General features: G+C 40.5%; 1 protein-coding gene across 3 annotated transcripts in view; it reads left to right on the top strand.

Moving 5' to 3' along the window:
* aebp2 (AE binding protein 2) overlaps positions 1 to 15,143 on the top strand; it is a 99,859-nt gene extending 84,716 nt beyond the window's left edge. The window contains exons 8-9 of one of the 3 annotated variants that reach the window (XM_068004738.1): positions 6,462 to 6,551; positions 14,549 to 15,143. In XM_068004738.1, the coding sequence (XP_067860839.1) occupies positions 6,462 to 6,513 (52 nt within the window). In that variant the 3' untranslated portion in view covers positions 6,514 to 6,551; positions 14,549 to 15,143. Of the gene's footprint in view, positions 1 to 988; positions 1,063 to 6,461; positions 6,552 to 14,548 lie in introns of all 3 variants that reach the window. The other 2 variants (XM_068004737.1, XM_068004739.1) reach the window with 2 other exon arrangements.
* Positions 15,144 to 16,216: the final 1,073 nt, after the last annotated feature.

Below are 16,216 nucleotides of genomic sequence, written 5' to 3'. Positions count from 1 at the left end.
CGCTCGTTATACTGATCAGTTGGTTAGAAATACTTGTTTAGGAGTTTAGTTTGCAAAGTTTTTGCTGGAAAAGCTAAAGCTGAGATAAAGTGACTGCCTGATCTCACATCATTGCAGTTCTGTGTTTGAACCCTACCATGTGAAAACAGTCTACAGACCTTTGATCTTTTGGGGTGGGAGGAGTGGAGGATCTGCATCAGGACTTGTGTTGAATTACATTTGGAGTAGGAGTGAGCATATTTTAGATGCCTCTTATTTAATGATGTGACTTCAGTTTTTTGATCTTGGTGGGTTATTTCATATTTTCATTTCCAGTTTTTAAACTATCTTTGTGCACATTACTAGTGAAAGGGTTGAGAATGTAGGATGGTAACATTTTTGTTCTGTGCACTTGATGGTCGAAAAGGCACCAGCCAGCTACCACATGGCTAGTATTTGTCCCTACCTTGCATTATGCTTATGGGTTATTTCAGCTCCAACTTCAAAAAGTGCCGAATATAATTTGACGTTTCTATTTCCTATGTTTCTACCCTAATTGCCTCTTAATAAGATGAGCAATCTTGAAATTTCAGTAGATTTCTGCCCTCTGCAAATGAGATTGCACACTGCTCTAGGACATCAATTAGGACAAAACAAAAGCCATTTGAGAGAAGAGGCTTTTACCCCAATTGCTTGTGTGCAGATTTAAACCAGTTCCCAGTGTGAGAGGCTATTACTATTGCCTACTGCTTATAGTTTGAAAGAAAAGCATGGGCAACAACTATGTACCACTGGGATGAAAGCTCAGAGGGAGGACATGCAGATGTGAACTTGCATCCTTGATGGGCTTCAGCTTCTCATCTTGGCAAAAGACTCCTTGCCCATAGTCACAATTTTAAAAGCCACTTTCAAATGGGTTAGTAACATTTAATATGGAAAGAGTCACAACATTACAAAATCTTAAATTATTACAAATGAGATTTCCATTTTTTTTCTTTTTTGCCCCCAGTCGTCACTTCCAGTCAAGTAAGTGTCTTCCCACGGTGACGCCGCTGAGGTCATGAACTAAGCATCTGAGGGATTGTGGGTATAAACTTGCATTCTGCATACTTTGGTGCCAGAATCATTGTTATTATTATAATGGCTTTTTGATTGTGACCTTTGGAGCACCCAACTTTTTTTCTTAAGATATTCTCGTAAATTATTGAGTGAAAGTTCAAAGTAATATCAGTTTAGTGAAGTACCAGCGGAGGCGGAAAGAAGACAGTTTTTCATCGGGCACCATTTCCTTTTAAGTGTGTGTTTTTGTGGCATAATGCACTGGGGCCCTAACACTTGGTGTCATAAAGAGTGCAATTCAACTACACTGCTTCGAGGGGCACCAAGTGGTAGGCTGATCTTCCTGAGGTTTTTGCTTTTTATGTTCACCAGCTGCTAAGTTTGACTTGAGAAATGCATGTGTGGTACTAGAGCTAATTTCTCAGTGATACTGGGGTGTTTTTATTAGGTTCCAAGCTACGGAATTGTCGGCTCTTGCTCTGTCATTTTAATGCTCATAGTACAAGGAAAAATTTGATTGAGGAAGACTGAAAAGGGGTGGCTATCGATGCTAAGGTGGTGCATGAGCATGTTCCTCAGATAGTTGTACAGGTAGCAAAAGGGATAGTAGAATAAATATGAAGAGCTGCATTGTAGTGGCTCAGTATTTTTGAATGAAGATACTTAATGGGATATGAAACAGCATGTATGAGACTAGTATCCAGTCAACATTTTGGTATGGTGCTGAGGGCTGAGTCGTGGATGGATTCTTTTGGAAATGTTGAGCAAGGAAGTTGTTAGGTATCAGCTGAGAGAGAAAAAAGCCAGTGCTAAGGCCTGCATGCAGTAAGAGGGCATATTTTGTGATGGTCCATGTGTTTTTATTTTATATGGCTGCTGAACCTTGGAATGAATACCAGCGTGGATGGTGCAAGCAAGGTAGATTGTGTGTCAGTATGGCAAAACTTAAATTGAAGAGTGACAGTGGGCTGGGAGCTGGCAGAGTTGGTGATATCTCGTGTTTGTGGCTGGATTGGTTATGACAGTTTAATCCGTTCATCAATCTTGTACAGTCCAAAGAGAACACTTAAGTTTGCCAACAAATAATGGGAAGAATGAGGGACACACTGGTGTAAAACCCTGGAGGTATTCATATTGCGTGAGTTGGAGACTAATAATAGACCTTTGACACTTTAATATGTTTTTGATTGAGTGGTTCCCTGAGAAACCAGGTGTCTCACCAAGCTCATAGATGTGGCAAAAAGACAAACATTTATACACCTTCCTCTGATTACTGTGGTCTTGGTCCAAAGTACTTTGTTTCATTCTGGCAACGTTCAGTTTAGCCTTACAGTAATTCAGTAAAAAGAGTCTAGGGTGTGCTAGATCAGTGTTAGTAACACTGAGCGCCACAATTCCACTCATTGTTTTGTTTGAGACCTACTCTTGGAATTAAACCACTGACTGATGTGATGAGGGATCTGTGCCTAACACCTGTAATCATAGAATTATTTTATATCAAAATGTAGGTTTAAATATTGGTGTCTACACAATCTTTTGGAAAACAAAATGTTGACACTATGAATAGAACATTTACAAATCTCCATTTTAAATGCTCACCCAATATCACATTGTATGTAGGAGTGTAGACCAAGAATGCTACAGGAGGTGTTGCAGTTGTTCCATTCACTGAATTGCATCTACAGCAAAACAATTTTGCACTTTGAAGTTGTATGATTATCTGCATCAGATATTATGCACGGCTACAAAAGAAAAATAGTAATGTACAGTGGATCAATATCCATTCTTGATATGCTTCATCAGTCTCACTTCCACTCCTGCAGATTACATGATTTTTCAGTGAGGCTGAGTAGGAATAAAAGCAATTGTACTTCCAGTGTTTCATAAAACAGGTGAGCCTTAACTACTAATGATACGAACAGATGAAAAGTTTTTTGTAATAAGGAATTGGGCTGCCACTAGTGGTGATTTTTGAACTATTCAGACAACACAGTTTTTGGGAGTTTCATATTGTTGGTCCAGATGTATAAAAATCCACCCATGTATAAAATTGTAACCATCTGTATATCTTGCTTAAAAATCTCATGTCCGGTCACACACGTGTCGACAAAACCTTACTTCCTGTTTCTTGTTGCACTTTCGTGTCAGCTTTGTCCATAATAATTTCTTGTGTCTGTTTATAATGGAAACTGCTGATGTAAACTTGCCATGCTTGCATTACATTTTCCAACCAGTGATGGTGCTGTAGTACCTCAGTTTTTGCATCCCCTCGCTCCTCAGCTTGTACTGCAGAAAAAATTCTATACTCCAACCAACTAGGCTTCCCAAATTGCAAAGTTCTGCTACCTAACTATAATGTAAAAGTATTTTATAAAAATGTCAATGCATGACTTTAAAATGGGGCTGACTTATATGTATGTGTGTGTATTATATACCTATCTGTATCTTTAATATTTTTTGACTGCACACTTCAGTCCAATTATCCCCTGCTTCACCTGAAGACTAAACTTGGGGGGTTAAATTTGATAACCCCCCCCCCGAATCCAGGTGCAGGGGTTGCGGTGCGCAATTAACCCGTGCCCAGTCTTTGAGATGCAAACAGCACGTGAGGTTCATGCCGCCTGGTTATTTACCGATATCTGCAAGCAGCCAGGCCTAGCTGCTCTGTTGAGGGGCTGCTCACCAGGAGGGGGGGCCCCGATATCATGTCAGTGGCTAACACCGCTTAAAGGCAGCCGGCACCGCTTATTTGCAAAATATAAGATACGGATTTGAACTGAGATCAGACATCGCACACGTTAAACACAGATGCAGGTCCCATCCCTATATGTTAAAACATTGAATAAAGGGTTGTACACTGCTAAATCCTACATCCTCCAATCTGCGTGTCAGACCTCACCAATCTGCCGATCTGAATTTGTAGCAGGCCTGTGAGAGTGCGTGCACCAAGGTTCTCTGCTGATGCACTAGAGGCCTTGCTGCAAGAGGCAGACAGAAGGAGGGGCATCCTATATCCGCACTAGGGCAAAGGGCCCTCCAGACATATGTACAAGAGGCACTAGGGGACGAAGTCAATGCCAGGCGCATAGCACAACGAACATGGATGCAGTGCAGGAAGAAGTTCAATGCTTTGACACAAGTGGTCAAGGTGAGTAAGGTCAACTGTCAAGTGGCATCTCCTACCAACTGCACCACTAGCCGCATCCACTGCTCCATGCACTATACCCCCCATCACCCACATACGAACAAACTCTTTCAATCAGTACTCAACTCTTCCAATCAGATGCTTCCTCTCACCGTCACACATTACCACTGTTGCAAGCTGCACACCCACAACTCACAGGTCCCACATACAGGCAGCTATTCATCCATGACTGGCACATCACCCAAACATCCTGCAGGACGCTCCCCGACGCACTTTCCGCTTTCTAGCAGGAGAAGGTGGCGCATAATAGGAGGCAGCAAGTGGCAGTGGCTCCATGGAACATAAACTTGTTGTCCTCTCTCAGGATGTCGGCATTCCTGTCCCACCCCTGCCACATCACCAGTTACCTTGCTTCTTGCCTGTCAGCTAGCCAGCCCACTCCTTGTAGAGTATTGAAACTTTATTATAGGAAGATAGAAACAGGATTAGGCCACTTGGCCCCTCGAGCCTGTTCTTCCATTCAGTGAGATCATGGTTGATCTGTGACCTAACCCCATAAACCAGCCGTAGCCCCCAATCCCTTAATACCTTTGGCTAACAAAAATCTATTAATCTCAGATTTAAAATTATTAATTAAGCTAGCACCAACTGCTGTTTGCAGAAGTGTTCCAAACTTCTGCCACTCTGCGTGTAGAAGTCTTTCCTAACTGCTGCAAGCCCTGACACTAATTTTTAGGCTATGCCCCCTAGTCCCAGTATTCAAGTATTGCAGATGTCCAAAAACAGGTACAAATGCATCAGCAGCCAGAAGCAATAATCCAGAAACTAACTTGTAAATCCTGCATGATCCCTTTACATAGCGCTAGTGGGGAGTCCTTCCTGCTGTTTACCTGTTCAGATGTGCAAGGTTAAGACAGTGCGTTGGCTGGAGCATTGAGTTCCAAAATTGTATCTGTCTCTTTAAATCAGTGTTGCACACTGATCTAACGCATATTCTCCTTAGCTTACATGCTGCCGGCATTCATTATGTGCAAACGCCTTTACCAAGATGGTGTCCAGCGCACGCCAGGCTAGAAGCATGCGCGTGCATTCCGAACGCTATTTTGGGTCGTTAGGAGGCCACATCGTGCCTACCAAATGGGTGCTACACGGCCCAATTTATAGCCCACAGTCTTGACTCTGTATGCAATGCTGCGGGAGATGGACTAGTATATTTTTTTTAAAGTTCATCAACCAGACTGCTAACAAGTCCGGAAAATGCCCGTTTTCAATGTGAACTGGATTTTAGTTGTTAACCAATGATGCTGAAACTCTAGTAAGTTTTGAAATTTTGAGGATTACAATTTTACATTAACACTGAACTCCAAAAATAATCATTTTATTTTAAACTTGAAACACTTGATGCCTGCCCTGCCCTCACTTTTCTATCCCCTCTGCGTTTCCCATTCTCTCTCTATATTTTAACTTTTTTCCCGTTACATCTTTTACCTTTTCTAATATTTAACTACAAAATCCTTTACCCGACAGTTTTGTTCTGCTTCTCCACTCACAAGTAGCTTAAAAACCGTCTCCAAAGGTTGGCATTCACTTAATCAAATGGAAAACATGTAAAGATTGATACATTTGTATCTAGGACACGATCAGTCAATTGTCATCAGTTAATGCGGAGAACATGGCAAAACAGGAAGAACTGCTGATGGATGACAACCCTAGGCAGCTTATCTGCAGCATACCGTGCATTAAGCTGTTACAATATACGTTGAACGTCCTCGTAATGAACTGCGCCAGTCCCTTCATAAACCTGGTAGTAAGGTGTCAATTATTAACTTTTTCATGCTTGAGCTCTGTGATGGCTAGGGAGATCTGTTGTATTCCAAATCGTAGTCTCTGCAACTGAAATGCCCAGGTTTAGGGAGAGTGGAAATCAGGAGTTGCTGCATTTCTGTGCTTAACAGAAAATGCTTTTGAATTTTCTTCAACAAGCTTTATATTAACATGTTCCAGTTGAGTTAATTTGTAGAAACTTTAAAATGTGATGGTAGGTAGGTGGTTATAGATTTTTTTTTTGTATTTAATGGAGAACTGTGTTTTTGAGACCTATCTATGCAATGGGTACACATTGATTGTCATCCTTCAGTTTAAGATCCAGTCTTTTCACTGGGTAAAAATAGGAATGAGGTCTTAACTACTGCACATCACATGGTACAATTTTGTGCTGCAGCAGTGTACTGTACTTCCGAATAATTCAGCTTTGAGCTGTTTTTACTTGTACTGACAGGCCGACTGGCTCCTTACAACATTATGAACATGGCTCCATGGTTGACACATGACAACTAAACTTCACTTAAGTCTAGAAGAAGCAGCACAGGTAGGGCTAAAAGAAAACTCAATCCGCATTCTACTAGCATTGTTGCAAGTGTACCCTAAAGGCAGGTCACATTTTTACACAAATAGTAGGGAATTTGTTCTTGATGTTCCTTTTTTAAAGAGAAGTATTTTACACAATACAATGAACCCTATGTCTCTCTGAAAACTAATTCATATTAAGCCTCGATGAATTGTGATAAATATCTTTAATTTGCTTGTATCTTCCACTTGGCGATCTCTCACCTCCAAACCAAGGAAACCCATGAATTCAAGTCAATCGCTGGACTATATGTGAAGCAGGAATTGGAAGTACAATTTCAAAATTTGCGAATGACACCAAATTTGGGGGGGAAAAGAGACAAAACACAAGACGACATTAATAAACTTGCAGATTGGGCGTGTAAATGGCAAATGAATTTCAATATAGAAAAGAGTGAGGTGGTGCATTTTGGCAGGAGAAATAAGGAGGCCACAGACTCTTTTTGGAAAATAAAAGTCTCAATGGAGTAGCGGAACAGAGGGGTCATGGGGTACAGATGCACAAATCATTAAAGGTAGTAACGCAGGTAATCAAGGCCATAAAAATGCAAACAAAGCACGGGGGTTCATTTCTACAGAGATAGAATTGAAAAGTACGGACGTTATGTTAAACTTGTATAGAACCTTGGTTAGACCACACTGGAGTATTGTGCACAATTCTGGTCTCCATATTACAAAAAGGATATAAAGGTACTGGAGATGGTGCAAAAAAGATTTACAAGTGTGGTACCAAAACTAAGAGGTTATAACAATCAGGTACGACTGAATAGGCTGGGGCTCTTTTCAGGCTGAGGGGTGACTTAATTTTAAATTATGAAGAGTTTGATCGGGTAGATGTAGAGAAGATGTTTCCACTTGTTGGAGGGGAGGAGAGTCCAAAACTAGGAGTCATGAATATAAGATAGTCACTAATAAATCCAATAAGGAATTCAGAAGAAACTTCTTTACTCAGAGAGTGGTTAGAATGTGGAACATGCTACCACATGGAGTAGTTGAGACGAGTAGCGTAGATGAACTTATCTAGCTTCCCCTTATACATGAGGGAGAAAGGAATAGAAGGTTATGCTGATGGGGTTAGATGAAGTAGGGTGGTAGGATGCTCGTGTGGAGCATAAGCACTGGCATAGACCAGTTGGACCAAATGGCCTGTTTCTGTGCTGTAGCTTCTAAATGTAGGGAAATAACTTTTACACCAGTGTAGTTTCAGGGATTTTAACTGATTTTAAATTAAGATATATAGAAGAGCTGTAGGCCCAAGCATGAACAATATTGAGGTTTAGGTTGCATTTATAAAACGCTCAGACTTTGCCTTTGTGGTTTTACATCATCCAAACCCATAGCTGTGTAGCTGACTTGTAAAGCTACTCATCTGATCAATTTTAAAATTACTCCACAATGTATTGCTAAATGTTATGTGTAAGCGATATGTGGCTCCTAGCGACAGAGGTTCAAAGAAGAGAATGTTGAAAGAATAGAAACAATGCCACAGTTTTAAATATTGTTAAGCCTAAAAACTTTTAATGTTAAACTGTCAGTGGGGACCCTACAATTTGGTCTTGAAATTTAGTTAGTTGAATGCTTTGTTCTGTTTAGTTTGTATAAATAGTAATGTTATTGTTTCATGATGTGAGGAAAAGCATTATCTTTACCATCCCATCGATCATTTTCACTCTGTGTACATTAGGCCTTGTTCTGCACTACACCCTTTTCCTCCTGTTGACAGTAAGATTCCTGACTTCTTAGAAACACCCAAAAGATGCGAAACTGTTACGCACGTTATGATCTTGGTGTTGCTGGTTCTCTCTTCCACCCCCTTCTCAGTTACAAGTAGTATGGCCTTGATTTTGCCATTCTTGGCTTCCCTCTCCCATGCCCCCCTCCCCTCCCTGTTAAGAGTGGTGCTTTCTCTTGGGGCAGCTGGAAAGTGTGCAGATCAGAACGCTGCTGGCTGACTAGGTGCTTGCTAGCTTAGAAGTACCAGCCGGACAGGAGAACATGGGGTTTTTGCTCCAGTTGCTTCATATTTCCAGAGGAATTGGATGTCAAGCAGTTCTAATAGTCAGTGCTGAACTCAATCATCCTAAAGGAACATTTAAAGATAGTAATTCTCCAGGGGACTAGCTCTGTTGTCAGCCTCTAGGATACCTATTAACAACTTGGGGCAAGTTTGAATTTGATTGATCAGGGTTAGTGATAAACAGTAGGCTCTGACCAGGGAATCATGCCCCTTCTACCTAAAGTTTAGTGAAGTGAAAGCAATCCAAAGTCTTTTTACATTCTAGATTGACCAATGTTTTAGGACCTCAGTTCCTCTGGGGGCGGGATTGACAGGTCTTGGTCAGAAGAGTTCTGCAAGATGTGTTTCTATTCCGTTTTACGTGCACAGTTTAGTTAATTCGAGGATGCTGAGTCTGACTGGGCAAGCTGATACAAATTTGACAATTGGATGGACCATGAGATGCAACTTGGACATTTCTGAAGTCCATCTGCAGCAGAAAATGGACTGTCATGCTTCCTGTTTGTCATCTCTTAAATCAATGTGGACAGCCGTGTGTCCCTATGTCAAAGTCCTGAATCATAGGAATAGGAGTAGGCTATTTAGCCCCTTGAGCCTTTTCTGCCATTCAATTAGATCATGGCTGACCTGTGACCTAACTCCATAATACCTTTAATACCTTTGGTTATCAAAATCTATCACTCAGATTTAAAATTAACAATTGAGCTCGCATCAACTGCCATTTGCGGAAGCGAGTTCCAAATTTCTACCATCCTTTGTGTGTAGAAGTGTTTCCTAACTTGACTCCTGAAAGTCCTGGCTCTATTTTTAGGCTATGCCCCCTAGTCCTAGACTCCCCAACCAGCAGAAATAGTTTCTCTCAATCCACCCTATCAGTTCCCCTTAATATTTTGAAAACTTTGATCAAATCACCCCTTAGTCTTCTAAATTCCAGGGAATGCAATCCTGTTTGTGTAGCCACTGACTCCATCCCTCTCCGTGGCCACTGTCTGAGACTAAAACAGACTGTTTGCAACCGTGGCGTCCTATTTGACCCCGAGATGAGCTTCCGACCACATATCCACTCCATCACCAAGACTGTCTACTTGCACCTCCGTAACATCGCCCGTCTCCGCCCCTGCCTCAGCTCACCTGCTGCTGAAACCCTCATCCGTGCCTTTGTTATCTCTAGACTGGACAATTTCAATACTCTCTTGGCTGGCCTCCCATAAACTTGAGCTCATTTAAAACTCTGCTGCCCGTATCCTAACTCGCAGCAAGTCCCGCTCGCCCATCAGCCTGTGCTCGTTGACTGTTCCAGGAACGCCTCAATTTTAAAATTCTCATCCTTGTTTTCAAATCCCTCCATGGCTTCGCCCCTCCCTATCTCTGTAACCCCCTCCAGCCCTACAATCCGAGATCTCTGCGCTCCTCCAATTCTTGCCTCTTGCGCATCCCCAATTTTAATCATTCCACCATTGGTGGCCATGTCTTCTGCTGCCTAGGCCCTCAGCTCTGGAATTCCCTCCCTAAACCTCTCTGCCTCTCTACCGCGCTCTCCTCCTTTTAAGGCGCTCCTTAAAACCTACCTCCTTTTGACTAAGCTTTTTTACACCTGTACTAATACTTCTTTATGTGGCTTGGTATCGAATTTTGTATGATAACGCTCCTGCGAAGCGCCTTGGGACGTTTTATTATGTTAAAGGTGCTATATAAATGTAAGTTGTTGTAACCTCTCATAATTTGACCCTCGGAGTTCAGGTATCATTCTTGTAAATCAACTCTGCACTCCCTTCAAGGCCAATACATCGTTCCTAAGGTGAAGTGCCCAGAACTGAACTTAGTACTCCAGGTGTGGTCTAACTGGGGCTTTGTGTAGCTGTAGCATAACTTCTACCCCCTTAGTATCATGGTAGATACTGCACAGGAGGAAGCCATTTGGCCCATTGTACCCAGGCCAGCTCTTTGAAAGAGCTATCCAATTAGTCCCATTCCCCTGCTCTTTCCCCAAAGCCCTGTTTTTAAAAAAAAAATTCCCTTCAAGTATTTATCCAATTCCCTTTTTTTGAAAGTTACTATTGAATCTGCTTTCACCACCCTTTCAGGCAGTGCATTCCAGATCATTACAACTCGCTGCGTAAAAAAATGTTTCCTCATGTCGCCTCTGGCTCTTTTGCCAATCAGCTTAAATCTGTGCCCTCTATTTACCGACCCTTCTGCCACTGGAAACAGTTTCTCCTTATTTACTGTACTCTATTGTATTCTAGTCCTCTGGATAGAAAGGCCAACATTCCATTAGCCTTTTTGATTATTTTCTGTATCTGTCCATGACATTTTAATCTATATACATGGACCCCATGTCTCTTCAGACTGCCACTTAGAAAGTACTCTGATCTATCCTTTTTTGGGTCCAAAGTGGTTACCTCACACTTGCCTACATTGAAATCCATTTGCCACAGTTTTGCCCATTCACTTAATCTATTAATATCTCTGTAATTTTATGCTTCCATCTACACTGCTTACAGTGCTGCCTAGCTTTGTTTCATCGGCAGACTTGGATATGTGACTCTCTGTCCCGTCATCTAAGTCATTAATAAATACAGTGAATAGTTGAGGCCCCAACTCATCCCTGTAGGACACCAGTATTCACATCCTGCCAATTTGAGAAGCTGCGCATTATCCCTAATCTGTCTCCTGCCGCTCAGCCAATTTCCTAACCAGGTCAATAATTTGCCCTCAATTCCATGAGCTTCAACTTTAGCTTACAGTCTTTTATTTATCGAATGCCTTGTGGAAGTCCATATGAACAACATCCATAGACATTCTTCTGTCCACTACTTAAGTCACCTCTTCAAAAAATTCAATCAGGTTCGTCAGGCATGACCTACCCTTTATAAATCCATGCTGGCTCTCTCTGATCAGCTGAAAATTTTCACGTCGTTCAGTCACTCTATCCTTAATTATAGACTGTAATAATTTCCCAACATCAGATGTTAGGCTAACTGGTCTATAATTCCCTGGTTTCCCCCTCTCACCTTTCTTAAATAGTGGAGAGAAATGTGCAATTTTCTAATCTAAAGAAACGGTTCCTGAATCGAGAGAACTTTGGAAGATTATAGTTAGGGCATCTGCAATGTTCTCACCTACTTCCTTTAAAACCCTGGCTAGAAACACTATTTAGTGCCATTATTTTCTTCATTACTGTTAATTTGCTTCCATTAATTATGGTGAGTTCCCGTCCCTGAAACAAAATTAGTTTCCTTAGTGTGTCCGGCATGCCATCGTCTTTACTGTAAATACTGACACACAATAATTCCTTATTTTCATTTACAATATCACCATTATCAGTTTTTAAAGGGCCTACATTGCTCTTGATCACCCTCTTTTTCCTAATGTAATTGTCAATTTTTGGTTTTGATATTGATATCCCTTGCAAGTTTCTTTTCATACTCCCTTTTTGTAGCTCTTACTACCTGTTTTGTCACCCTTTGCTGTACTTTGTATCTCTTCCAGTCGCCAGGATTTGTGCTTTTTTTTTGCATTTTTGTATGCTTTTTCTTTTAGTTTTATGTTGTCCTTTACCTATTTTATTGTCTATGGCTGGGTTTTTTTGGCAAGTTTTCTTGCCCCTTCAGAGTATTAACTGGTTCTGTATCACGTTAAATTCTTTTTTGAACACCTTCCACTGATCTTCTGTCATTTTATCCATTAACAGATTTGGCCAGTTTACTGTGGACAGTCTCTGCCTCATCCCGTTGAAGTCGGCCTTACCTAAATTTAGAATCTTGGTAGCTGTTGTGGGTTCCTCCCTTTCAAACACAACGTTAAACGCGATCATATTATGACTGCTATTAGATAAATGTTCACACACCGTTAGGCCGTTAACTAAATCTGGCTCATTACTCATTAAATCTAATATGGCCTGCCCCCTTAGTTCTAGGACATTGTTGCAGAAAGCTATACTGAGCACACGCAAGAAATTTGTTATCTTTCTGACATGAACTCATCTGCTTATCCCAATCTATATGGAACTTAAAATCCATCATTGAAACCACTCTGCCATTGCTACATGCTTGTCTAATCTCTACATTTTATGCAATCAATTACAAGTACTCCTAGGAACAGTTCAGAGAAACACTGGATCCCAGTCCAACACCGTTAATTGTCAGTGCAATATTGATAATTCCTCAGTACTCTGTCTCTGTGCAATGTTTCCTTGTTCACTTCAATTTATGTTCTTGGATTACCTACCTGAGAATTGAGACATGGCTGAGTGAACAATCTCATACTTCTCCTGCAACCATAGCATTGCAGAGTGTAAGGAAGCTTCTCTCTTCAACGGTCTATAAAACATACTGTTTCGTGCCTAGGTCTGAATGATGAACTGAAGACCTCACCTTGGTGGTGCTCTGAAATGTGTTTTTTAAAACAACTTTGGCACAAGAGCTGCAGGGACCAAAAAAGTGCATCCAGGAGCTGAGCTCTAATTATCTTTTGCCCTCGTGCTAGAAACTAAGTCCCTGTTCAAAGCCAGAATACGCAGTTCCTCTAAGTTTCATTGTTTTTGAGGCTATTTCTGTGTACGAAGTGCTGCCTTGCTGTGAAAACACCCAGCAGTGGGCTGAAAGTTTTTTTCCCCCTTAGAAGCTATATTCTAGTTATCAATGGTGCTACAAGAAAACCCTGACTGGTTTGCCTGAGAATCTTGTATTTATGGTTTTATTGACTGACTGAAAATGCTCAATGTATGAGGGGGTAGCACTGTAACAAACTTTAAGAGCAGTGATGTTTGTGCCCCAAATGGGCAGTTTTTCCAGATTCATTATAAATACAGTTATCCTGGAGTTCTAGCAAGCAAGTGTTGGGCCCTGACGAGCTCACACGTGAGGAATCAACTAGAACAGAAACCAAGTATGACAAGTCGGCACTTGAGAGCTAAAAGCTGAGCTAGTCTTTCATAAAACAAGCCAAAAACTGGAGGGCTCGATTCTGAAGGCCAAATGAAAGTGGCACTTCATCTGACGGTAGTCATTCCCTTTTATTGCATGATTTCAGGGAATTTACATTCCTTCGTTACTTTAGATATGCAGTTGGAATGATTTGGAGAGCCTTTCTACGAGAATGCAGGATTAATTCCTTTGTATATTAGATGTTTCCTTGCTGCCAGTTTTTCTTTCTCTTAATGGATCTGAATTGTCCTCTGAGAGAGGAGAACTACTGCATGATAACAGCACGGAAATAATCAAGCCTTTCTAAATCAGGGAAGTGTGCGTGCACATGTGTGTGTTGGGAAGGAGGGAGCCAAGTAATTTATTCAACATACGGTCATTTTTGACGTGTTTTGTGGGGAAAAAAATTAGTAAGCATTTAAAAAGTCTGTCTGGATTTATTTGTAATTTCCTCCAAATGTTTTTGTAGATTTTATTTTCTCATTCTATACTTTAAGGCTTGCAGACAGTACAACCTGATGAACAAAAAAAATCCAGCATGTAAATTGTTAAATTGATCCCTTTGTTATTGAGCCACATAAGTTTACAGCACAGGAGGAGAACATTTAGCCCAACATGTCTGTGCTGACTGTTTGCTAGAGTTGCTAAATCCGCTGCTCTGCTCTGCGCTCTCCTGATGGCCTGTATCTTCCTCTGCTTCAAATGTTTATCCTCTCTTCCCTTAAAAGATGCAACAATTGCTCCCTGAACTACATCCTGATGTAAAGCATTTTAAAATTGTTGAGAATAATGCTTAAAGAAAATTGAGAAATATTTGGTGAGGGGGCACATTAAACTTCATCAAGCTGCTACAAAATCATGCCATGGGCGAGGGTTAAATATGATAATTAGTCACTCGGCTTCTGTTGATGGGTTTTGTTAAAATATATCCTGACCATAATCACAACTGACTTTGTAAGCAAGTTTGTTACTGCTTTAAAATAACTTTCTTTGGATTTTCTCCACCCCCCACAGGACAATGCCACAGAAAAGGCTGAAAAGGAGGTAAGGTCCAATCCAGGAACCAGAATGGTGTCAAATTTAGCCGCCGTGACTGGGATAGAATATTGCACATTAGAATCACTTTTTCCTCCCAGTCCTAGCTGATTATTTGTACTAAAAACAGACTTTGGGAGAATGGATCTGAAGCTTCAGTTGGGTTCGCACTCTACCTTTTCGAGATGAGATGGTACAATGAAAAACTCTACAGGGAATGTTTGGCATCTAACATGGGGGAAAGTGCAATGAGAAACTTCCTCCTTGGGACTTGTTTGCTCGCTGCTTCAGGCTGTCCCCCTTTCCTTCCAATCTAAAATCAGGATTTCAAATTTCATGAGGGTTTTAAAAAAAAAACCTAACTGTCTAACTTCTGATCGAAGCGTGTACACTTTTAAAAAAAATTTCTCCCAGTTACTACATGAGGCATAACAGCCTGAATTTAACTAGATACATCATAATGGTTTTTCTTTAATCTACTTCTTCTGTTCTTTTCAAACATGTTTACAGTAAAGTTCATGAATTAAGATTTATGAACATTAAACATGAATTCAGTGTTTAATATGAAACTGATCTCAAATATTGAAAATGGATTACTTTCTGCTGCCAATTTTGGATGGCGATCATTTCGGGGGGGATAAAGGCTGGAAAGTTTTATTTCAGTGCACCAAAGCTTGCCGCATAGAAGATCTTAAAGACGAGATTAACCCAGTGATTGCATTGTTGATAATCTTCATGCTTATGTGTACATCACATGAAAAATCCTTGTATTTTTACTTGTACGAAGATGGGAAAAAATTCTAGATTATTCTGTAACATTCTAGTCATATAGTTTCAGAAGGCATAAAGAGTTGCATATAGATAATAGTAAATTGCTTGTAAATATTTCTGCAGATTTGTAATATATTTTTATACTTTAAAATGTACTGTAGATCTCAATTTTGGTTTACCTTTTAGAAGCATGGAAGCAAATTTTGAAATGTATATATTATGGTAGAACAAATGTTGAAGGATAATGTAATTCACTTGAGCTGCCAGAATAACTGTTAACAAAAAAAAACACAAAAAAATGCACCTTTCCTAATTATAAATATAAAGTGGCATTTGCGGTTTTCTGCAACTGCCTAATACTACTGCTAATGTCTTAACGTATTGTGCAGGATGTAAACCGCATGACTTGGATTGTGTCTTTAAACTGTACAGATGGTTAGTAGTTTTCCTGGACAGAGACGGGCTTTTTAAAAAAGCCTGCAGTACCCTTGTTCTGCACAGTTGTAAACCCTTCATGCAATGTATCCTTACCTGAGCACTTCATCTGTATCCACTGCTTCGTTCTGCGTCTAAATCAACTTGCTACTGCTTTTTCGGCTACTTTTTTTTAATAATAAAGTACCAAATGGAAAAGTTTTGTATTTCCTGTCATCTTTAGTTATAGGTAATTGTGTGCAATATATATAACTTTTAATTGTACAAATCAAATAATTACACCAATAAATGAAGGCTTAGGCAATGCAAACGGTGGAATGCAGTTTATTCCATGTAGAAGGAAGCCCTTACATAACTCAGCAACTTATCAGTTACACATTTACCAACCTCTTCATTATGACTCTAACTCTGTGTTCAGCTGTTCCCCAGTGACCACTTCAG

This window comes from Heptranchias perlo, chromosome 24, assembly GCF_035084215.1.
Source record: "Heptranchias perlo isolate sHepPer1 chromosome 24, sHepPer1.hap1, whole genome shotgun sequence".
NCBI classification, from domain to species: domain Eukaryota; kingdom Metazoa; phylum Chordata; class Chondrichthyes; order Hexanchiformes; family Hexanchidae; genus Heptranchias; species Heptranchias perlo.
This window is presented reverse-complemented; position numbering and strand designations above follow the sequence as displayed.